The 24,755-nt window shown below is 44.2% G+C and overlaps 1 protein-coding gene across 5 annotated transcripts in view; it reads right to left on the reverse strand.

Moving 5' to 3' along the window:
• The window catches only part of Nudcd3 (NudC domain containing 3), a 92,434-nt gene that overhangs the window by 7,628 nt on the left and 60,051 nt on the right, over positions 1 to 24,755 (reverse strand). For 3 of the 5 annotated variants that reach the window (XR_007980130.1, XM_052198082.1, XM_052198083.1), the window contains exon 4: positions 12,579 to 12,722. The exons of 1 other annotated variant lie outside the window; for it this stretch is intronic. Coding sequence is in view for 2 of the 4 variants with exons in the window: in XM_052198082.1 (XP_052054042.1) it covers positions 12,579 to 12,722 (144 nt within the window). In the remaining 2 variants the exon portion in view is untranslated. Of the gene's footprint in view, positions 1 to 5,935; positions 6,125 to 12,578; positions 12,723 to 24,755 lie in introns of all 5 variants that reach the window. One more of the 5 variants, XR_007980131.1, reaches the window with a different exon arrangement.

Consider the following 24,755-nt stretch of genomic DNA (forward strand, 5'->3'; position numbering starts at 1 on the left):
TGTGTGAGGGACAGATACTCCAGGCTGAGCTTAGGACCTGTACAAAGGGAAGGTGACTGAATGAGGAGGCATTTGAGGTCACATGCAGGAACCTCTGAGCCAGAGGTCATGTTGAAGGCACTTAAGAGGCCTGTATCCTACAGGTCTTAGTTCTCAGAGTAAGAATACTGTCCACACTTCCTGGGCAGACACTGTTTTCTAAAGCCTGGCCCTGGGCCTTCCCGTGCGGCTATATCCCTGCTTGGTAAGGACTTGTCTCTGCCCAGCTCAGCCACACTCCTCCCTTCCAAGAGTCACACTCAGTCTCCTGCTGCCTTTCTGGGAGGTGGGACCTCAGAGATGAAGCATGAAGTCTAATACACAACAGAATCTTCCAAGGATTCCCTCCCACGACAAGGCCTGTGCCCACTTCCTCCTTGGTACCTACAGTAACCCTCCAGCTCCAGTCCTTGATGTCAATGGTTCAGAGAGGTGCCCAAGAGGAGCTGAACACAAGCTGCAGGATAGTCTAAGACCAATATGGTCAAGCAAAGCAGCATCTACCCAATACCATGCAGTGCCCCTAGTATTGGAATCTGTAAAGCTTATGACCACAGAAACTCAGACCAAGTAGAATTTCAACAAGAAAGAACATCAGCAGCATCTTACAAAACTGGTGTTCAAGGGCACAGCTGCTTGTGTTTTGTTACAAGGATACAGTACAGGACACACTATTCTCCAAGGCTATTGGTCAAATGGGCACACAAAAGAAACTGTGTTGGCAGTAACCTTCGTGGTCACTAGCTGGACACGAAAATTTTATCTGAGTAGACCAATGTATAATCTTTGCCATCCTGTAAGATGACTGTGATGGCATAGACCATACAGTGCTCAGACGGGATTAAGGGTGGCTGCGCCTAACCTGAGAACCCTGGAGTCAGTCCCCAGAGTACAAGCATCTAAAAGGTCAGGCTGGGGGTGAAGGAATATTCAGTGGAGATTTCCAGAATTGAAAAAAACAACACAAAAATTTGTGATCATGATATGACATCAGTACCTTGTAACATCTTATTTTGTTTTTAAGAATTTTTGTTTATTTTATTTATATGAGTACACCGTAGCTGTCTTTAGACATACCAGAAGAGGGCATCAGATCCCATTACAGATGGTTGTGAGCCACCATGTGGTTGCTGGGAATTGAATCCAGGACCTTTGGAAGAGCAGTCAGTGCTCTTACCCCAAAGCCATCTCTCCAGCCCCCACCTTGTAACTTCTACTTCTTATGCCAAAAGTACAAGGAAATGACCATAAGGAAGGAGGGCAGAGAGATGACACACCGGTTCAGATCACTGGCTGCTCTGCTGGAGGACTTGGGTTTGATTCCTAGCACCCAAATGGTGGTTTCCAACTGCCAATAACTCCAGTCCCATGGGACCTAACATCCTCTTCTGGCCTCTCTGAGCATTGTACGCGTATGGTTTGAAGGCAAAACACCCATACACATAAAATAAATGGGGGGGAAGGGGAAGACATTTTTTTTAAATAGGGGAAAGCACCTACCTATGGTGGCAGCTCCACCAGTAAATGACTTCTGCTGTTTAGCCCCAACTTATAAACTATAAACTTATAAACAAAGCTATTCTACATATTCCAATCCACAGGCCCTAAAATGATATGCAGTTTATGAGGGGGGACCCCAAATAAGCCACAAAAACCCTAATGTTGAGAATTCTGCCCTGTCTTTACCAAGCTCAAGGAGTGAAGAAGCTTCAAGGAGGAAATATGCTTTCTCTATTCCAGGAAACAGTCTGAGGTGCTTATAGAAGAACTGATAAGCTGCTAGAAAGAAGAGAGTCTTTTATCTTTATCAATAATGATCATTACTGAGAGCTACAGTAGTAAACTATTAGAATACCTCCAACCCCACCACCAAGGCTCTGTAACATACACATTAGCAAGACTATTTAAGATAAAGACAGCCGGGCGGTGGTGGCGCACGCCTGTAATCCCAGTACTTGAGAGGCAGAGGCAGGTGGATTTCTGAGTTGGAGGCCAGCCTGGTCTACAGAGTGAGTTACAGGACAGTCAGGGCTACACAGAGAAACCCTGTCTCGAAAAGACAAAACAAAACAAAAGATAAAGACAAACCCTCTATGTCAGGACTATGGGAGGTAGAACCTCTTTCAGCTCCGAGCCTACCAATAGCACTACAGGTAAAGACCCAACACTGTCTGTACATCAGCTATTCCTGGGGGACCTTTGTATACAAAGACCAGACTCAGATCTACCATTAAATCTACATAGATGCTCAACCCCACAGCTCCATAGACACGGTGAGAAATGGAACACAGGACAAGTCTCTAGTCTGCCCCACAGGAGAGAATGGATTATAGCCATCTGCCAGATGTAAGGGAAAGGTTCACTTCTAAGTCTACAGTGGGAAGATGGGGCAGAGTTCATTCCATTCCAGGTCCACCTGTGTACTTAGCAAATCTAACAAAATTCATGATGAATCCAATCACTATCATTAGAAATATTTTATCTATATTTATTTTCACAGAACTTCTATTTACAGGAACATGCTCAAATTCTTCCAAAAAAAATTCTCAAAGTTATTATAGCAGTAAGAATCAAACTAAGGCACTGTGCACACCAGACAAGTAATATACTATTGCACTACATTTCAGGCTCTCTGTGAATGTGTGTGTTTTGCGTACACATAAGTACAAGTGTATATGCCCATGTGTATAAGGAGAAAAGAGGAGGATGTTGGGTATTTCCCTCTATTGCTCTTTACCTATGAAGCCCCAATAGCTGGCCAGTGAGCTCTGGGCTCTGGCCCCACCCCCCATTTACGACACCAGCAACCATGCCAGGTTTTGGCTATTGTTTGCTAAAACAAACAAGCAAACCAACCAACCAACCCCACAGCATGGGTGCTGGCATTCGCTCCGCTCTATGCTTGCACTGCAAGTGCTCTTGCCCACTAAGGCATCTTACCAGCCCCTCAGCACCCAACCTACTCTACCCCACCCCACCCCCCTTTTGAGACTGGGTCTGTATCTAGTTAAGACTGGCCCTGAGTTCAAGATGTCATGATTATCCTGTCCCTGAGAACTAGGATTAAAAGTATGCAACACCACAACAACCAGCTTTTAAAATATCTATAATTAACACACAAGCATTACTCAGTCCAGTGTGCATGTCAACTATGTAACTTTATGTTCCTAGCAGCTGAGGGCTATTGTACCAGACAGCATGGTTTCACCCACATCACATCACCAAAATGCATCACTTATTTATGCTAGTAAAAGATGTCAGTCACCTGTTTTAAAAACAATTTTGTTTATTGTGAAATTACATAACACTTTTTTTTTCAAAAGTGAACAGTTCAATGGCAACTGGCACATCCCTGATGGTCTGCACCTAACCACCATACCTGAGCACTGAAACGTCACTCCAGGAAGAAGCTCTAGAGCCAGCTGTAGTTACTCTTCATTTTACCAGAATACAATCTCCCAATATCTCCCGACACCTCTGGCACAGTCACTGATGCTTTCGTCTCACTGGATTTCACACAGATGAAACCTTATAATGCTCTGTGCTAGCTTACTTCACTTAGTATAAAGTTTCTGAAGGTCATCAGTGCTGTGGCACGTATCAATGCCATTCCTCTCCACGCTGAGTAACACTCCACTGGACGAATTTCCCATAGCCTATTTCTCCACTCTCCCCCTTCTGGCTATGGTGAATGATGCTGCATCTGCATGGGTTTCCGTTTTCCACTCCTTTGGTATTTACCTAGGAATGGAACTGCTGGCTCACTTGGTACTTCAGGTTTCAAGAAACCACCAAATCGTTTCCCACTGGAACTGGACCGCTTCCACATCCTGGCACCGCACAGGGAAAGGTCAGCTCTCTACTCTCTCGTGGGTATTTAGGTAGGTTTTATTGTTGTTGCTGCTGTTTGTTTTGCTTTTGTTATAGCCATTTTCGAGGGCGCAGTAGCTTGTTATTCCTTTGCTTGGTTACATACAAGTATACATAGTCTAGTATTTTCCTCAGTGACCTCTCCCCTAGGGTTCAGGATGCTCTTGAATCTGGGGCAGCAGACCAAACCAAAGGTTCTTGGAAAACTCAAGATGTCACTTCCAAAACTTTTGTGACTACTCTGAGTGGGCAGTCAAAGATTAAGTAAGGCTGCAGTGTCAGTGTGATGTGTGCTGATTAGCTTCACTCTTCACCGGCCTTTTCCACAAAGCTTCCTTAAAGCATTTCCTGTGTTCTGTCTGGCTCCTAACCCTCACACCCAGGACCCAGCCTTTACTTTTTAAAGAACTTAGCTGACAAGTTCTTCTGAGTATTCCTCACTTCTTTGGAGTGATACTCTTAGGGAACTCAGGTAAGGCACTTTGGGCACTTAATCTTCCAAATAAACTACTTAAAGTGGTCAGAATGCACTCAGGTCTCCAAGGGGAGGGGAAGGTGTTCTTGATACTGAAAACAGTATTAGAGTTGTGTGAGAAAAGAGGAAAACTGTTCATGGAACAGATTTCAAGGGTTCCTGGCTAAAGACCACACCCTGGAAAAAACAGTCCCATGGTTTGCTTAAATTAGCTGTTTTTGTTTTAACATCTTGTTACTTTGAAACAAGTCAGACTTGTGGAGGTGTAGTTTGCACACAGTAAAACTCACCCGGTTGCAGTTTCTTCTCCTCCAGCCTCCACTACAACCCACCCACACCCGGCACTCCCTCCACTTCATTCTGCACTGCTCATCTTGCCATCCAGCTTGTCCAGGTCCAGGATGTCTTCCCCATGAAGCCCACAGCTTGTGGGACGTACACACACTTCCTTTCTGGATCCTGTGGGCTATGATGCTTGGCAAGACTATTCCGTGATGTAGGTGATCACTATCTGTCTGTGACCATGGAGATGTTCCTAGGGTTTGCAGCAGTTGGGTAGGAAGCTGTTGTAAGGATCTGTGCGTTTCCACCTCTTGGGGGCACAGAGTAGCTCACGAGGGCTGCGATATGAACACACTGGCTATGCCCACTACCTGGTGCTCATGGCAGCAGAGGAGAGTTCAGGGCACCACAGCTCCTCTGAACTAAGTACTGTGGGCTTCTCGGCAGCCACGCCCACAGGTATAGAAGCCATCTATCTCACTGTAATTTTGACTTTATTTCCCTAATGATGCTGAGTTTCCTTGTACGCGTGCAACACTACTCATTTCTTATTTGCAAATAACTTCAAATTTACACACTGCTGAAAGTAGAGCGCCACATAGGCATTTAGCAACTGTCCCACTCTGTGTTTGCATAAAACATAATAAATAATGCTTTTTCTGAATCATTTAGAGTAAAGAACATTGTGTTGGCCCTGTACCCTGACTTACTTTCTAAGACTGAGCAAGTCTTCTGAATTAGCAGCCTGGCCTCAGCTTCCCTGCAGCACAAAGCCCTGTCTAGTGTCTCCTGAGGAACCCAGGTACATCTGTGGCCCACCTACAGGTGTCTTGCAAGGATGTTCCCTCTCATCCCAGGCCTTCCCACATTGTCACCAACACACAAATGTCAAGATCTTAGGACCCTGTAAGGAAGGTTCCATCTCCCAACAGGCCAGGACACCTGACCTTGTAGTCAGTCTCTCCTTAGTGACAAGGCACATGCACTGCTGAAGCGAGCACCTTCTGTACAAGGAAACTACTTACTCCCTCCTGGCCTCCTCCTTTCTCAGTGGCTTAGAAAGTCATTCTGAACCAGTGGGTCAGAATTAGGTCCTCTACAAGGTCACTGTAACCTCGTCATTTCCTGAACACACTCTCATTTTCCAGGTCCTCCTTTACCTGCCTGGTCCCAATAATTTCCCAGAGGGACCCCAGACTGTCACTGACTGAACAGTGCTCCCAAAATGTCCTCACAGAAAAACCTCACCCTCGGTGTGAATAAACTTACCTCAGCATCCCCCGATCTGTGCCGATGACTCACCAGCATTTATATCCCTTTCCTTCCTTAGTAACGGAACCTCATTTCTATTCAGGGAAGCACTGTGCCCAGTGAGGATGGCTTTACTCCTCGCAGCTGCCCGTGTGATTGAGTTTGGGCCAACGGGAATGTTGTGGGACGTTCCTTCCAGGAAGGCACCTTGGAACAAGGGCAGATAATGGGGTGAGATGACAGCACGGCGGGGGCACCTGCTCAGCTCGACACCCACTGTAGGGAGATGTGGGCCGCCTGACTCCTGTGGATATGCTGCAAGCCAGCACTATGCAAGCAGGCTCCTGATTTTCAATGTCATCAACTGCCCTTTTGAGCTTAAGAAATTAAAACAAAAAATAAGATGCTGCACAGGTCAGATAGGACACAGCCATGGACCTTACCCTGGGAGGCAGAATGCACCTACACTCTGCAGAGTGGAGACACACAGTGACACAAAGCTATGCGCTGCCTTCTTCCTACTCTACAGCAGGAGGTGCTGAGGTCATTCAGTGCTCAGCGCAGTCCTGCTTCCATTTGGAACACGCAGTCTTAGGTCACTGTCTTCTGTGTGATCCCCACGCCTCAGCTTTTTCCTATTGGCACCCAGGGACAGGAACAACGTTCAGAAGCAGGTAAGTGCACCAACTCCTCTTCCAAAGGTCATGAGTTCAAATCCCAGCACCCACATGGTGGCTCACAACCATCCCTAAAGAGATCTGACACCGTCTTCTAATGTGTCTAAAGACAGCTACAGTGTACATATATAATAAATAAATAAATCTTTAAAAATAAAAAAGACTCTCAAAAAAAACTGGAACCAGGACTCAGCTACAGGTATACGGGCTCACATTCCAGTGTGTATACATCTAAGGTTTGGGGCACTTGCCAAAATGCTAAAATAACTTAATCTGTAGCTTCCATTCTGGGTTAATGAACATGATCAGTAAATGATCTACAAGGACATCTTCATAGGCCAGGAAATGCTGTTACATCAGGAAAGGTGGCTTGCAACTCAGGAAAGGTCAACAACGGACCCTTTCATCCTTAAAAGAAAACCGAAGATGCCCAGACAACTGGCAAGTAGTCCATGGCTGGGAGACAAGGGGTGTCGCTGCAGAAATGATGTGCCCTTCGGGGACAGCCACAGAGCAATTATCCTGGGGTTCCACTTTGTGAGAAATAATAACTTTAGGTAATCATCTTAATACAGTCAGGGAGGTGCAGCTTATATAAAAATACTCACAGGGCTAAAAAAAAAAAACATAAACATAGTGAAGTAAGTTTTAAAGCCTAAATTCCATCTATTTCTTCAGAAAATATTCTAGCCCTATCTGAGCAATGCTAAGTAGTTGTGTATAAGATGTCAGTACATGAAGATGTGTGTGTGGAATGGTAGTCACTGCTCAGGCAGATCCAACTACCTTTGCAACACAGCTATGTCCAACAGTCCCTGGAGCAGAGCGTGCCGCCTGCCTACAGCTGCCCACGCAATGCAGAGGGCAGCCAGCTTGCCAGCTCTCCACAGGGAGAAGAAACGAGGACAATGCACAGGCTCAGTGCCCAGCTTCTGGAGCCGAATGAAGAGTCGGTAAAAGAAGCTGGTGCCGTTGCCACGGCTGATTTTACGTCTCCGTAACCAGGCAAGGAGCTTGCCTGAGTCAAGAAGTCTCATTTAACATTCTCAAGTGTGGGAGGGAGGAGGAAGAACTGTCACACGGTTTTAGCTGCCACCCCTGCCTGCCCTGTCTGGTGTGGGATCCACCTCAAAAGGAGAAGCACCAGGACACGTGGACGGGCTGAGAATCAAGTGGCACGTCTACACTCCCCTGCTCGGAGGTGAGAAGGTCAGAAGCTCTTCCTGCAGAGTCTTGGGATACCACTAACAGCTCTGAGCACCACTCCTCTTCACAGATGCTGCAGGGATCTTCTCTGAGTGTCCCAGGACTTCTATGACAAAAATCAGACTGGGCCAAAACAGAGGGTATTTAAAACATCACCATTCATTTCTTATAGTTCTGGAGACCAGCTGTCCAAAATCAAGGAGTTGGCTTGGCTGTACCCGCTGTAGGATTCAAGGAAGGATCTTTCAGTTTCAGGTGGCTGCTGGTATCCCTTGGGTTATGCCCACATCATTCTAGTCTTTGGTCTTCATAAGGACTTCCTGTGTCTATGTCTTTTCTTCTGTCTCTCTTAAGGGTATCTTTCAGCCGGGCGGTGGTGGTGCACGCCTGTAATCCCAGCACTCTGAGAGGCAGAGGCAGGCGGATTTCTCAGTTCGAGGCCAACCTGGTCTACAGAGCCCCAGGACAGCTAGGGCTATACAGAGAAACCCTGTCTCAAAAAAAACAAAAAAAAACAAAAAACAAAAAAAAGTGTCTTTCACTGAATTCAGAGGCCATCCAGAAAATTCTGAATGATCTTGTATTAAAATTCCTATTTGTAAAGTCCTTTTCTCCAAAAAAGGCTCTATCCACAGGCCAACTTCCTGGCCCAACAAGAAGCAAGCAGTAAGTAGGCATGTAGCGATGAAGGAGTCAGGCGTTCATCTCAAGGATCATAAAGAAGTCAAGCGTGACTACAACGGCTATAACCCACAGGCACGCCTGACCTCTTACCCCCTTATAGTTAGGCAACCTATTCTAATCCTTACGCTGAGTCCACACAGCCAATGCAATGAGATGAGTGGATCAAAGATAAGCCCTTCATGAATAAAACAATCTCCTTGATAATTTATAGGATTGTCTCATATATGTATTCAGAAGTAAAAAATTGGCCATGATACATCACCAACAAATAAAGTAAAAACACACTGGACTTTTAACATCTGAAAATAGATGTATTCCCTAATACCCAGTGCTTTTTTGGGTAGTGGGCGAGCAGCCCTGAACCTCTCATAAGAAGGGACTCTAAGTACAGGCAAGGGCCCAGGCTGATGAGAGCCAGGGGAAGTGGCTATAATGCCTATGGCTCCTCTCTGTAAGATCACGTATTGTCCACAAGTGATGCTCCCCAAAAAAACAAAAGGAACAAAAACATACAACTCTGACGGACCCCAGGAACTGAGGGTGGGTACCTCAGTTTCACATGACTTTCTTCGGTTCTACAAGAGACGGCAAACCAGCCCAGGGGGCCATGGCTACGGCAGCAGCTGGTTGGAGCCAGTTCTGCTTCTCTCACAAACCACAGACAATAGGGACCTGGCAAAATCAAACTAAAACCTTAACAGCAATTTCAATTACACAGGTAAACCCAGGCCATAGCAGGAGAATCCTCGGGGAATGTGCAGGAAGGGAATGTTGCATGGATCCCAGGGACAAGAACCTTATGGCTGATTGTCTCTGCAGGAATAGCTTGCCTGGCTGTGTCTAGTCATCCTGATGAGGGCACAGTCAGTACACGCATCTCTCTAGCCTGGGGGTACTGTCACCCATATCCACCTGACCCAAGAACTGCTCAAAGCCACTGTGACCATTTTCTCTTTTCACCTTATTTTTATTCTATCACCTTTCCCAACCCCCATTAAAGGTGCAAAACCTTTTCAAGAAAGAAAAAGCCAGCTAAGTGGGTGTGGCTTTGAGGCTCAACCCCACAGTTGGACAAACTATGAACCCCATCTCAAGCCTGAAAGTCCTGATTCCTCAGACTTTGCAAACAGTATAATGTACTCCATCGAGTCCACACATGTTCAATATATGTTGGCAATTACTGTAAGAAGTTTGTGTGTGTGTGTACATACAAATGTGCAGGCATCATAGCACACATGCAGAGAGATATCTGAGGACAACCTGTGGGAGTTGGTTTTCTTCCTTCACCATGTGAATGCTAAAGATCAAATTCAGGTCGCCAGGCTTAGTGGCAAGCACCCTTATATACTGAGCTATCTTGCTGGCCCAGTTTTTAGTTTGGTTCCTGTTTTCTTGAGTTGTTTTCTTGCTATATAGCTCAGGCTGGCATAAAACTTGCAGCAATCCTTCTGCACTAGTCTCTCAAGCATAAAAACTATAGGCGTGCCGGGCAGTGGTGGCACACGCCTATAATCCCAGCACTTGGGAGGCAGAGGCAAATGGATTTCTGAGTTCAAGGCCAGCCTGGTCTACAGAATGAGTTCCAGGGCATCCAGGGCAACACAGAGAAACCCTGTCTCGAAAAACAAAACAAAACAAAAACATAAAAACTATAGGTGTGAGTGGAGTGACCATGTCTGATTCCATCCTATTCTACTTACATGGACACCCCTATCCCCAAAAGTAACATGGCTCTGGAATATTTATCAAATCAGAGTTTGACTTATCAACAAAAGCTCTTAGGAGGTTAATTCAGTAACAATCACATTTTATAGACATAAAGTAAAAGGTATTACTAGTATATAGACTCTAATCCCAGTGGATTCTGAATACAAATGCAGTCGGCAAAGACCATTCCAATGGTGAACACTGGTAACTTTGGAGTGACACAGACCACTTGGGAAGTGCTCTCAAAAGAGACCTGTGCAGAGTTGGGGTCCTAAGTCAATCCTATACTCTGTAGAGGGGCTCAACTAGACAAAGCAGAAGACATGGCTGCCCCAGAACTCTCAGTACTCGAAGATAGCCGCTGTAGAATCAGAGAACCCTAGCATGGCGGCCAAAGCAGCCACAGGAAGTGCCTACCAAGAGCAAGGCTGCTAGTCCAGTCCTACCTGACTATGTAAGCTCAGCGAGGCTGGTAGGGCACCTGCAATTTCAAGTCGTATGACCAGCAAAGGAGCTGGGGCGCTTGCAGCCTAGGCAAGAGTTCAATCCAGCACTATTAAAGTACAGGCTTCACAGTCCAGGGTGACGGGGAAAGGCCTGAGCTGCCAAATTTAAGAAGGCTACATTAGGGCTGTCCAAAGAAACAGAGCAAGAAGGGAGATATAGTAAATAAATAAATACATGTAAGGATACTTAATACATATTAAATTGGCTCACATGATCATGAAGGCCATCTGAAAGGTGCAAAGCTAGGGAAGTCAGATACTCAGAATGAGAGCTCTGTGGTTCATAGCCTCAATTAGATACTCAAAGTACAAAGGCCACTCATACAAACCAGAGAGTTGAAAGGACAAAGAAGCCAGAGTCTGATATCCAAGGCAAAAGGCATGCTTTCTTGGGAGGGGAGAGACAGAAATAGGTGAAATGCCTCTCTTCCTCCACACCCTGTTCAATCTGGGCGGGGCCTACTGAATGGTTCTGTGCTACACACATTTAGGGTATGTCTTTCCCATTCAGATCATGAACACACATACAATCCTTCTCTCAAACATCCTTGCAGACACATCCATGGTTTGTCAGTTCATTCAATCCAATCATGCTGACACCCAAAGTCCACCTTCACAGGCAAGAGGCACACCTTAGGCAGAGCAGTGTCTCTGGCTGTAGAATGCTGCTCTGACAAGGGATGTGCACCAGTGAGGATCAGAACAACAATTACAGATAAAGCCTGGTGGAGCCCTGGGCCATGGCCTGTGGATGTCATCAGTGTTGGGAATTGGGAGATTCAGAACACAGGACAGACCTGATGCAGCCCTACCTCTGAAAACTTCACATGCTATCACATGGGTCTTAGGAGACTGTAGGAGGAACTAGGGCAGGGCAAGGCCCAGGCAGCATTTAGGCACATGCCTAGGTAAGGGAGACAATTCCACATAAGCAATAAGTTCTATTTTTGGATCTGATAGCAAGATGGGGCAGAAGATACTCCCAATTTCCACAGGCACTGAGTTCAGTTCACTCAGTCCCTACCTAGCCTATGCCTCCCTCTGAAACACGAGTGTGGTCCAGACAGAGCCACTGTGGGCTTCCACCTTCCTTCCTTCCTTCCCCACCAGTACCAACTGGACTATCCCAGAGGAGCCTCTTGTAGAATCTAGTAAGTGCTTTCTTTATTTTATGTTACATATATGAAGAATGCCTGAAGGGTTTTTCATCCAGAGACTTACTGGTGTCCTTTTCATCTTTATCTCTCTTACCTAACTTGTTCCCTCTGCAGGAAGAAAGAGGAAACAAGTTAGTCCAAGATATGGTGTGTGGCAATCTTCCTCTCCGATGCCAGCATGCAGTCAGCTCTCTCTCACTGACAAGGTACTATGACAGCAGAGTGGGTTGAGACACAGACACACCTAGCCAAACAAACAGCCCAATTGGGGGGTGGGGGGGGTCGGTCCTGCTGACTGCTATTCATTTGATTTTATTCATTTAGATTCACACATCGCTGTCATATTCATGAATTTTATTTAACCCATGCCTTGCCAGATGCTAAGTGAAATCTAATTGGTAAACTTAATAAACCCAGACTGGAACCTAGGAAAATTCAGCATTTTCATTTTAATGTAACTTGGTTTTGCCTTTATACATAGAAAAGTGGGCTCTCAGGAATGATGAGGACACTGTGTGTGGGGGGGGGGGGGGGTGGGACACAAATGGAAAAGCTCATGGACATAAGAGTCCCAGCAGGAGTGGGGTGCTAAATACTGAAGGATTAAATAAGTCTGCTCCAACTGATGCAATTAAAAACCTCACTGATTATTGAAACGACCCGGACAAAGGATCATCATAGCGGGTCCTTGACGGGAGCTCTGCACATAGGCGACCACACTTACCAAAACACACCTGCCCGGCTCAAGGCTCCAGAGGGAGCTCTCGGTGTTGATCTTGTGAGTGAGCGTCCCTTCCATGAGCACACGCTCTCCGTTCTCTTCCAACACGGCCACTCGGATAGAGCTACTGCTAAGGGCCACAGAGACCTGAGAACACAACAGGAGAAACATCATCTTGCTTGTGAAGGTGACACCTACTGCATTCCGGCTGTGTACACTTGGGCTCACCAAGCATCTCTGTGAAGGAAGCCATTCCAACCTAGTCCACATTCTAAGCAACCTGAACCTATCAACTCCCTTAGGTGAATGCAGAAGAAAACTTTTCATCATTCTGGTGCATTTTCCTAAGGGAGCTTCCACCCCAACACTTGACTTTCTACCCAAATCTTTTCCGCGCTGTAGTGACAGAGACTGGTTCTCATGCTCGGAGGCAAGCAAAAGACATAGGAGTTGGGTGTTTCCTTCTATCTCCCCTGTGACTACCTAGACTGCTTCAGCTCAACATTGGAGTGAATCCGCAATGTAACTTCCTTTCCAGGAGGATCTCCTCTCCATTCTCCTCCCGAATGGCCACACCCACAGCTATTGGCAAGAGCCCTCTCTGAACTTAGGGCCCTGGACTGTGCCTAGAATACCTAAGCTGCTCACCCAAAACTTGCTGGCAAAAACAAATGTGGTTGGGTGTGGTTGGCCTCTTCTTTCCCTGAGCTGCTATACACAGTGTGACCCATAGCATGGTCTTTGTTCCGGACAGTAAAACCAGTCCCTTCAGTTTTTCTGTCTGTCTGTCTGTCTGTCTGTCTGTCTGTCTGTCTGAGACAGGGTCTTACTATGTAGCGCTAACTGGTCTGGAGCTCACTCTGTGGATCCGGCTTGTCTTGGACTCACTAAGCCTCCTGGCTCTGTTGCCTGAGTGCAGGGACTAAAGCCTGTTCCACCATGCTTGCCTTTGACTTGGTTCTTCATAAAACCAGCCTCAGCCACCTTTCCCTCAGAGCCTGCTCTGGGCAGGGACTATCTATGAGTCGACTTTGCTGTCATGGGTATACCCATTATATCAAATACCCATCTTCCTGCCCTGAATGTATGTCTCCACAATGGACTGGGAAGTGCTAGGAAAAGGTTACCTCTAATAATTCTAACAACCATAACTCTAACCTCAATAATTAGAAGAGAAAATATAATTTGTATTTATTTCACTTTTCTTATTTTAAAAAGACTTATTATTAGCAAGGCAATGTCCCATATCTTTAATCCCAGCACTTGGGAGGCAGAGGCAGGTAGATTTCTGAGTTCAAGGCCAGCCTGGTCTACATAGTGAGTTCCAGAACAGCCAGGGCTACACAGAGAAACCCTGTCTTGAAACCAACTCCCCCCTCCCCCCAAAAGGCTTAATATTTTATGCATACTGCATTGGTACATGCATGTGTACTATGTACACATAGGTGTCTGTGGGTGCCAGAAGGCACTGGAACCCCTGCAAGTGGTGTTACAGGTGGTTGTGAGCCACCTGGTGCGGATGCAGGGAAATGAACCCAGGTGCTCTACAACAGTAGTAAGCATCCTTAAACACCAAGTGATCTATCTGTCTAACCTGCAGTTATTCTTTTTTGGAGTATTTGCCCAGATGTTAACTAGTTGCATCTCCTTAATCTGAAAACTTTACACTATAGCTGTCAACTTGTATTTATATAATGCACATACTAAATAGACATTGGGGACAATTCAAATTCTTTTTCTTGTTTTTTTGTTTTTTGTTTTGTTTTGTTTTGTTTTTTCGAGACAGGGTTTCTCTGTGTAGTCCTGGCTGTCCTGGAACTCACTCTGTACACCAGGCTGGCCTCGAACTCAGAAATCCGCCTGCCTCTGCCTCCCAAGTGCTGGGATTACAGGCGTGCGCCACCACACCCGGCTCAAATTCTTTTTCTAATAGGTGTATGAAGTTAAAATTCAGAAACAACCTGGTAGATGCTCATTAAATGCTTCATTTTAGATGCGGGAGGGGGTGCTTTTAATTCTCTGAGTCAAGTTCTATTTGCTAATGGATTCTAATAGTAAAGCCTGTGTAGTTTTGTGTATGTGTGTGTTAAGGGATGCATGTATGACTGTGTCAGTGTATGTGCACCTGCATGTGAAAGCCAGAGACAATTTTGGATATTATTTTTCAGGTACCCATGGACCTTGTTTCTGAGCCAGTGTCCCTCACTGGTCAGGAACTTGTTAACTGGGCTAGGTTGGCTGGCCAGCAAGCCCCAGGAATCTGCTTGTCTCTGTTTCTCTAACTCTGCACTATAAGTGCTTGCTACCATACCTGGGTTTTTGCTCTTTTTATGAGGGTTTTGAGGATCGAACTTAGGCCCTCATATTGCATGGTAAGCATTTTACCAATTGAGCTATCTCCCCAGCCCGTAAATGCATTTTAAATATCTATCAACAAAAAACTGAGCTCCCCCCACTGGAAAGATGATTCAGTAATTAAGGTCCTAGATTTGATCTTTAGCATCTACCCATATAGCAGTTTATAACCATCTGTAATGCCAGTCTCACCCAGGGGATCTAACCTCCCCTTCTAGCCTCCTTGGGCATCAGGCATGCATGTGATACAAACATATATGCAAGTAAAACATAAAAGTAATAAAAATAAAGGAGAAGAGTTTAGAAGAATTCCTTTATTAAAAGGGGGGGGGGCACTAATGATATATGACAATGCTCTTACCTGACACTTCTCAGTGAGAATGCTTATGCATGGAAGAGCATGCTATATGCATGCTTGGGGAGGACGTAATAGAAGGACTCCCAGAGCACACACAGCCCTAGGAAGACCAGCTGTTACACAGTACTTGCCACAGCCATGCTGCCAGGTTCGAGTGCAGAGGCATCTTCTTATAGGAGGGATTTCAGAGACATTGTCTTGAGACTTCTCATGGCACTGTCACCCCCTCTCTATATTTACTGTTAAAGTCTTTACCTGGACAGTCTTGATGATTACAGTCTAGGCTCACTGTCCACCTTCTAACAGCCAAAGAGACATAAGCCAATGTGGCATGGCCCATCCCTGACAATCATGACAAATACTGGCCAAATTAACCTAACCATGAACTTCTACTTGCAAACAAAATATAGGTCTTGGCACTTCCCAAGTACAAACTCACCTTAACAAACTCCCAGTAGTTTTATACAACATGCTCATTTCCAAATGTGGGCATGATTCTAACAGGAACCAGCCAGTGTAATGAAGTAACTCCTCAAAGGAGGAACCAGAACAGAAAGAGGCAGTGAAGGGAAGAATGGCTAATGTGTCTGGCACATCTGTGAAGACAGAAGAAGGAATGACACATGGCACAGACACCATAGACACCATAGGTCAGCGCACACTGGCACTCAGAGGCCCTGGCTAGGAGAAGGCAGGCACAGAAACAGAGCATGTGTGAGAACAGTTTAGAGCCAGCCTGGGAACAGCTGGATCTGCAGAAGCAGCCTGCTTTAGAGACTGACCATCATTCTGAGGAGCTGGTGTGATGGCCATGCTCTAGGTAAATACTAGTTCCTCAAACACAGAAACCACCAAGGTTTCATACCTTTGTCAGGCAAACCTGTCAGTTCACTCAGTTGGCAGATAATGAAAAGACAGACCTTTGAAATGCAACAGAGAAAGCCATTCATAAAATCCCACACTCAAGACAATACCGTAAGATACTAAATAACAACAGGACAAATAAATCTTGTAGGGAAATGTGAGTTCTGTCTTATGAAAAATGCAACATGAAGGAACAAAGCTAAAAAGCAAAACCAAAGATGATAGGAAAAAATGTATTTAAGTAGTTCCATTATAACTTGGCAGGAATCTAAGCAGATATAAAAAAAAAAAACTATAGGACTAAGAAAATTTAAAAAGAACTAAAAACATAATTGCAAAAAAAAATAAAACTTCAATAGAAAGTCTAGAAGACAAATAATTCAGAGATAAATTTACTAAAAAATGAATAGTCCAGAAATTCTAATAACCTAATTTTCTAGAAGCATAAGAAACTATTCCTTTATGTTGAAAAGAATCCCTGAGAGTTGAGCAGAATAAAACAGGATGACTTAGACTCACGTACTTTGATAACACTGAGTGTGTCTCAGAAGGTCCTATTAGTGCTCCACAGGACATGATAAAGTTTACTCACAAAGAACCCAGGTAGATAGATGAGACATTCAAAATCAGTAACACTGTAAGAAATAGCAGAGGGTCAAATTAAGATGTCCACCTAAGTCCAGATGAGTCTGTTGCTAATCCTGATGAGCTGAGTTCTATCAGAGACCCACAAGGTGAAAAGAGAGAACCACTTCCTGCAAACTGTCGTCTGATCTCCACACACCAAGGCACGTAAATGTGCGTGCATAGATACACAGATAGATGGATGGACGGATGGACAGAGAGACAGACAATGTAATTAAAAATTTAAAAGTGGCTTTAGCACACATTCAAACTGTAAAATAAGTAAAGGCTAAAAATAAATACATCTTAAGACACACAAGATCTCTCTCACATATAGCACTCACACACAAGAGGAAAACCTAAATGAGAAAACTAGAAATTCTATTCAAATGGGATGCAGACACGGTAATGTGTTAATCCCGAGTGCAAGGCACAACTGGAAACAATCACTTATGCTGGAGTCACAGGTGAGAAAGTGAAGAAGAAAGGTGATTTCTGGACAACACAGAGTATGACTGCATCTCAGTTACTTGAAGGTCATGAGGAAAGTACATTGTTTTTGATGATATAAAAAGAAATGCAGTAAGAAATCCCTAATAAACAAAATTATAAGAGAAAGCATGTCAGTAAAAATGGCGAAGGGGCTCCTTAAAAATCTTCTTCCATATATGCTCCGAAAGCATGAGACAATCTGTCAGCATCCGACCATGCACTTAGAAGCCAACCAGGGAAAGCTACAGAAGAATCCAGCGTGCACTGTGACCTCCTACTTTGCCCTAAACCCATCCCTCTCTCCCTGAGCAGATCCAATCCCACTGTACTAGTCACCATCACAAGAAGTGAAACAGAGATGGCTCACTCAACGCTCCGTTCTCAAGTATTATCTAACCTATCAAAGGGTGCTCAGAAGACCCTACCAACAAAAAGGGTGTACACCTGGATATCAAGTTGTTTCAAAAAGCCTTTTCCCAGGGGAGTGTCTGTTAAAAAATAATTATAGGCAACTATTTTAACTCTGGGCAATGAATAACAACTGAGGAGACTAAAGAAAAGACTAAGGAATAAAATGTCCAGAGGGCTTTAAAAAGCTCTGGCACACTCTGTCGGTGCTGACCTGGTAAACAAAGTGGGAAGCTCAGGAAGAGTCAGTAGTTCCTGGTGTTTAAGGGAACCTTTGGTAAATCATTAGCTGACCACTAAGTTCACCAAGCAGAGAGTTCACTAGCTCTGCGTGACAAAGAATTCAGAACATGCAGAATGATTTCAGGATTATCAAACAACTACAGCAACAGTGCAACAAGCAAACTCTAACAGAAGCTGCAGAGGAGCCTGCTACCCAGTCACCCGCGCTGTTACTTTCAGTACACACCTTTCTTTCTTTTTCTTGTTCTTTTTTGGGGGAGCTTTCTCTGTACCCCTGGTCGACCTGGAATTTGTTGGAGACCCAGGTTAGCCTTGAACTCACAGAGATCTACCTGCTTCTGCCTCCCGAGTGCTGGGATTAAAGATGTGTGTCACCACTATCTGGCTAATACTGACTACCTTTCAATACTAAGATTACAAAATTTATTCTTTTAATTTTTAAAATATTTATTTTATGTGCATGACTGTTTTGCTTGCAAAAACATCTGAGTATCTTGTGCATTCTGGAGTTATGGGTAGTTGTGAACCACCTTGTGGTGATAGGAATCAAACCCAAGTCCTCTGCCAGAACAGGTATTCAACCACTGAGCCATCCTTCCAGTTCTCACAAAATGCATTAAAAAACAAAGCAAAACAAAACAAAACCAGGAAGTGTGACCTATACATGGGTGAAAGAAAGCAATGAACAAAATCTAACCTCCTGCAAGTACAGACAAGGACTTAAAATTTTAAAAAAAATAAAAAAAGACTACAAATCAATTATTTTAAAATTCTTAAATTTTTTTTTTTTAAAAAACTAAAGAAAGCCAAAGCAGTAAAGGAAAGTATGAGGAGGACAAAGGCTCCTAAATGGAATATCAATAAAGACATGGAAATGAGCCATTTCTAAGGCAAATATGAGTTCCAGAGGAGGAACAGGCAGCTTGGCAGGGAAGAGAGGTGTGCTCGTCCCCGGGGCTAGAGTTCGATCCCTGGCCCCCATCCAGGGCAGGTCACAACGACCTAGCTCAGATCTGGTGCCTCTGGGAGGCCCTCTTGAGTACCAGTGGCCTCCTCAGGTGCTTGCACGGAGGTGCACACACCCACATCAGACACACCAACTGCAAGTAATACATTCAGAGGAGATTCTCAAAAGCAGAGCTCAGCATTCAGAACAGAAGCAGGCAAACTTAAATAAAGTTAGGTTTAGTCTGAGGAACAGAAGAAAAATGAACGGGATTTCAAAGCCCAAGAGAAACCAACATTTTCAAAATAGGACTCACAGATAGATAGGAGAGAAATGCCAAAAACTACTTGAAACAATAATGGCTGAAAACTTTCCAAATCTGACACAATTAATCTGAACATTCCAGAAGCTCAGTGAATTCCAAGCAGAAATCTAAGAGAGCCACTCCCAGACCCAAGAGAATCATTATCGACAGACTATCTTACCTACAAAGTCCTAAAACCAAAACTTAAAGAGTCTTGGTTGAAACAACAGGGCACAGGTAGGTAGTAAAATTAATCCACACAAGAAAGAGAAGCTCAACGGGGAGACAGAAGGTAATGTGGATCCACACACTGTCTTTTGAACAGAATATGAGAGAGTTAAAACTGCATAAAACATAACGCTACAGCTCAAAGTAGCAGAGGAAGGACATATGAATGTTCTGTAGTACACTATTAAAGTTAAGGAAGGAGACATTAACCTAAAGAGATTGCTATAAAGTCCACTGGAATTATACTCTTCAGGACAAGCACTAAGAAATCAAAACAAACAAATAAACAAAACAGCTACAAATACTGTGAGGAGAACCTCAGTAGTAAAACAGTATTCCTAAGAGATGACAGATGACCTTGCTCAGCCTTCTCCATCAGCACAAGAAAGGAATCCCAGTTGGGGATAGCCTGTTTCCCTTTGGGTAAATCAATTACAGTTCCCAAGGTCCAGCATCATCACCTATAAAAGCAGCCAGCTTCCTCACCTGACTTCCTAAGGGAAATGAGCTGCTCCTTGCTAGTGAGCTGTGTCTGTTTAAGGTCAGATTTCTGTGTGTCTGCTTTCTGTCTCTTTCCACTGCCTCAGCAACCAACAAATACTACTCTAGAAAATCCTCATTTAACACAAAGGAAAAGTAATAATAAAAGGAGAAAAAGAGAACAAATATTTCAAAACCTACTATAAAGGCACAGTAATCAAAACCATGTATCTGTGTACACGCACACAACTGTTTAGTGTTACCTGTATGGACAACTGGATTAGTTTTGCTGTCATACCTCAAATTATAAAAGCAATGGTCACAGAGTGGGACATGTGTGATAAGTGTTTGGTTAATACTGAAAAGGCCTAGTTAATGTGTTGATGCTACAAATAGTAGCACTGTGTGACATTAGAAAATGCTGAAACTATATAGATCTCATGAGGAAACCACTGAAAAGGAGGAAAAAATAAGGTAGATTCAGGAATATGGTTAGGTTAAAAAAAAAAAAAACCTATAAAGCTTACTGGAGAAATCTGGTCTACCAAAGAAGCTGCTGCCACACTGCAAACAAAATTAAATAAACTGGTTGTCTAAACTTCACTGAAATTGGGCTTTAAAGAAGATGCCCAAAGAGTCTCACTTATAAACATGCAAAGGAAGCACCAGGGCATAGAGTGACAGACTTGCCTGAGTACTGTGTGGCAATGAAATCTAAGGTCATACAATAAAGTCAGGCACAGAGTACAGAGAGGAGACTGCATGAGATCTCAAAAACAAAAACAAACAACAAACAACAACAAATCCCCAGAAAACTGGCACATAACTGGTCGACCTCATCAGAAGGTGTGGGTGGTGGCCACATTGTTTATGGGATGCTTTCATTAGTGTTTCATCCCAGGAGTGGGGAAAAAAATACTTGTAAAAAGAAAAGTTGGAATTTAGAAAAAATTTTTTTATTGAATATGTCTTCATTTACATTGCCAGTAGTAAAACCTTTCCCAATATCCCCCCCTCCCTTAAGACTCCCAACCCCTTCCCTTCCTCCACCCCCCCTGCCTCCACATATATGCCTCTCCACCCAACACACTCCCTCCTCACCCCCCCCTCGGTTTCCCTTTGTTTAGGCCTCTGTTGAGCCTTTACCTGACCAAAGACCTTGTTAACAACCAACTACTGGACTGGGCATGGGGTCCACAATGAAGGAGCTGGAAGATGGTCCAGAGGAGCTGAAAGGGTTTACAGCCCCATGGGAAGAACAATGATTTCAGCCACCCAGATGCCCCAAGACTCCCAGAGACTGAACCATCAATCAAGGGGCACACATGGTTCCAGCCAAAAATGTGGCAGAGGTAGGCCTTGTTGGGCATCAGTGGGAGGAAAAGTTGGAATTTAAAGTCTCATTAATGATAGACGAATCCATGTGGTCATTCTTATCTACCATGAAAATGTTAGTGTAGAGGCTATATTTCTGCTCCAAACACAACCTCAACATATCAGCCCCTTGATAAGGACATTATTTCATTTGTCAAGGCCACATACATACCCATGGCAAGTTAATCTTATCACACAGACACTGTTATCATCTCATAAGGGTAATTACAGTGTACTGAAATAATTTAAGAGATCATATTCATAACTATTACAGTACACTTTTTAAATGCTCATATTTTATTACCATATACTGTTACTCTCTTATTGTGCCTACTTTATACATTAAACTTTATCATAAGAATGTTGCTGCAAAAAGAAAATGCATCATATATAGATTTTGGTGCCAACTCTGATTTTAAACATTCCTTAGAGGATACATCCTGAGAATAACAAGAAGACACACACACACACACACACAAACACACAACAAACACCCCACCCCACCCCACAGACCACCCCACACCATACACACCACAAAACATTGCTCCTCTCTATTCACAGGGAACTCCTCAAAAAGAGCAACAATTTAGAAAATGGGGAAGCTGAGAAAGAACAAAGTCACAGAAATATAATTTCACACTGAATCTAAACATTACTTTTTAAATGTTGTTGCTTGAGACAGTCTTCTTAGATAGTCCAGCTGTCTGCATACAAAGTGTTGGCTTTACAAGCATGCACTTTTCACACCCCACTAGATACTATGATGATATTTTTCACCTAACCTTCACAAGGCCCAGCAATCTGAGGAAGAACATTGTTAACAAGTTTGCTAAAAAGAAGCTCTTGTGCATCCTATGGACACAGGCATGTAGATTTAGTATAGTACTACAAAGGTAGTTTTGCAGTAATTACAAAAACATACCTTTGGTCTTGCAACTGCACTTTATGGAATTTATTCATATGGAAATGCATATATGCAAAACAAAATGTTTTGAAGCATTGCTGTTTACTACAGAAGCCACAATGACTTCAGTGTAGTTTAATAATCACCCCACTGCTCAAAGGGGCAAAAGCAGAGGATGGGAACTCTCAGTGCTGGGGTAGCCACCTGAACAGAAGACTGACAGTGACAGGTACCAAGAAGGGCCCTGAGGACACGGAGATAAACAAGTGACCAGGGCTGCCCTCACGGTGCCAGAGGAACAAGGGGCAGTCGAGACAGGGGCCTCTGAAGAGAGCTTAAATGTGCTAAAGATGGAAATGCACAATTACAGATTTATATTTGATTAACATGCCTCTACTAAAGTAAACTCCAAAGCATTTATAAGATCTCACAGCACAAGAGGCACAAAGCCAGGTCAGGGGCTTTCCAATGGTTACACTTCACTTGCTATTTAAGAATGCTGTACATTCAAAAAGTAGGTAAATTTAAATGCAGCTTGTCTATTATGAAAATTTCTTGCAATAGTATTCCTACTTTTTTTTGTTTGTTTTATGTTAATTTTGAGACACGGTCTCTACTTAGCCTTGCTTTCCTGTCCTCAAATTCACAGACACCCACCTGCCTCTGGCCCTCAAGTGCCAGGAGCCATCATGCCCCACATCTTCCTCCATTTTTATTTTTCTGCAGAGCAGTTGTAGTAAGGCAGCGCTGTGTGTTGAAGCCTCTAGCGCCTGCACCAAGCTCAGGAGAATACAGCCACAAGTCAAAGCTTAGGAGGGCAAGAGCCATACAAACCCTGTCTGGAGACCAAATAGCTACTCCAAGAGGCTCTTGGTGAGGTGTGAGGTCAGAGGCAACTTAGGGGTACAATAGGACCTGAGCACCCACAGCCTCTGAGAAAAAAGAAAGTCAGGAGACAGGTTCACTAGTTACTCAGCAATAGTCAGTAATGACTTTGTGATAAAATCCTTGTATTTTCCATTCAAAACAAGTCAAAACAAGGTGACTGTGAGCCTGGCTTCTGGTTCCCATTCCAGTGCCATCTCAGCAGAGAGAGTTTTCTCGTATGAAAGTCTAACTCCCCAGGTGCTGCCGTCTATGGCCATGAGAAGTGAGCACGCTGACTGAAGTGTGCAACCACGGAGTCGCCTTCTCCACCTCAGCTCTGAGGGTCCATACAAAAGGAAGACAAGTATGCTGCTCTTCCTGTGCAGCAGAGAACAGGTAAGCAAAGACTATGGTGAACAAAAGACCAAACTATGCTCTACTGAGGCAGATGAGAAGCTTCACAAGAGGAATCTTTCAGATTATCCAGAAGGACCATTGTTTAAAATCCTGTATGCAAAATAAGAAACTTCCTCTTTTCCCTGAAGAACATAATGCACCTGGTCCACACTCCCTCCATTCTCCATCCCCTCGAAAGACCAGCATGCTGTCCTCACACTCACTTCTCCTCAGAGGAGATGAGTGAAAACAGCTTAGGAGGCAGCTCACAGGGCAGCACTGAGCCACACTGGAGAACAGAGGCCTAGGCTCCGCACAGTGCTCCCTCCTTTAACCCTGTCTTGCACCCACGGAGCACCAAACAGCTGCCTCCACAGGGCCTCTCATCCCTAACCAGAACCAACTCTGGCTCTCTCTATCAAAGCTGCTGCAGTCATGGCTACCACATGATTAGATCTGATGGATGCCAGAGACAAACCAAAAATAAAATACTGCTGACAGGCAACTGTGACAGGCAACTGTGACAGGAAGTTGAGCAGCTGGGGAGGAACCAGTCAAGAAGTGCAATGCTGAGGAAAAGCCCTTAGGCCAGTAGAACCCAAGAGGCACGAAGGAAACTTATTTCACAATTTTAAGAGAGGCTTGGCAAAAACTCTTACAAATCATAAGAAACTAATAGAGCAAGACATTTTAAAGTTTTAAGCAAACATACTGCACAGTAAGCATATGCTGCTCCTTTACATCCCGTTCTCCCTCCCCATCAGTCACTCTCATGTCACATGCGTATGCATACGGTTTTATGTATGGACATAAAATATAGGACCATGAAGAAAAAGCATGTATCCGCCTCTGTAAGACGGCCTTAACTTGCCAGGCCTGATCTGTTTCTGCCAAGCACACACTGTACTTTAGAGCTATAAGACTTCCATTGTGGTCTCTATCACAATTCTTTCTCCACTTCTCTGCTTCTGTGACTCCTTGCTTAGGGCCACGTCTTAGCTACTATGACAGTGCTGCCTCAGCACTGCTGCACACACTGTTACCACTGATGTGAGGTCTTCCGGCGAGCACCCCGGACTGCTCCACTTGAGTCTTATGCAAGACTTACTTCTCAGGTCTGTCTGCTATTTTGTTGTTGTTGTTGTTGTTTTTATTTTAAGAACCCTCTATACTGACTTTACGGGGTTAAGACTAGCTCAGACTCCCACCAGCAGTGTAAGCCCCCTTTCACTCGACATTTTCCTAATAACTGTCATTCTGGCTATAATGAACTACAATCTCAATGTATCTTGCTTTTCATTTTCTTAGACAAGCTCTCATATGAAGCTATGGCTTGC

The sequence above is a fragment of the Apodemus sylvaticus genome, chromosome 11 (assembly GCF_947179515.1).
Source record: "Apodemus sylvaticus chromosome 11, mApoSyl1.1, whole genome shotgun sequence".
NCBI lineage: Eukaryota > Metazoa > Chordata > Mammalia > Rodentia > Muridae > Apodemus > Apodemus sylvaticus.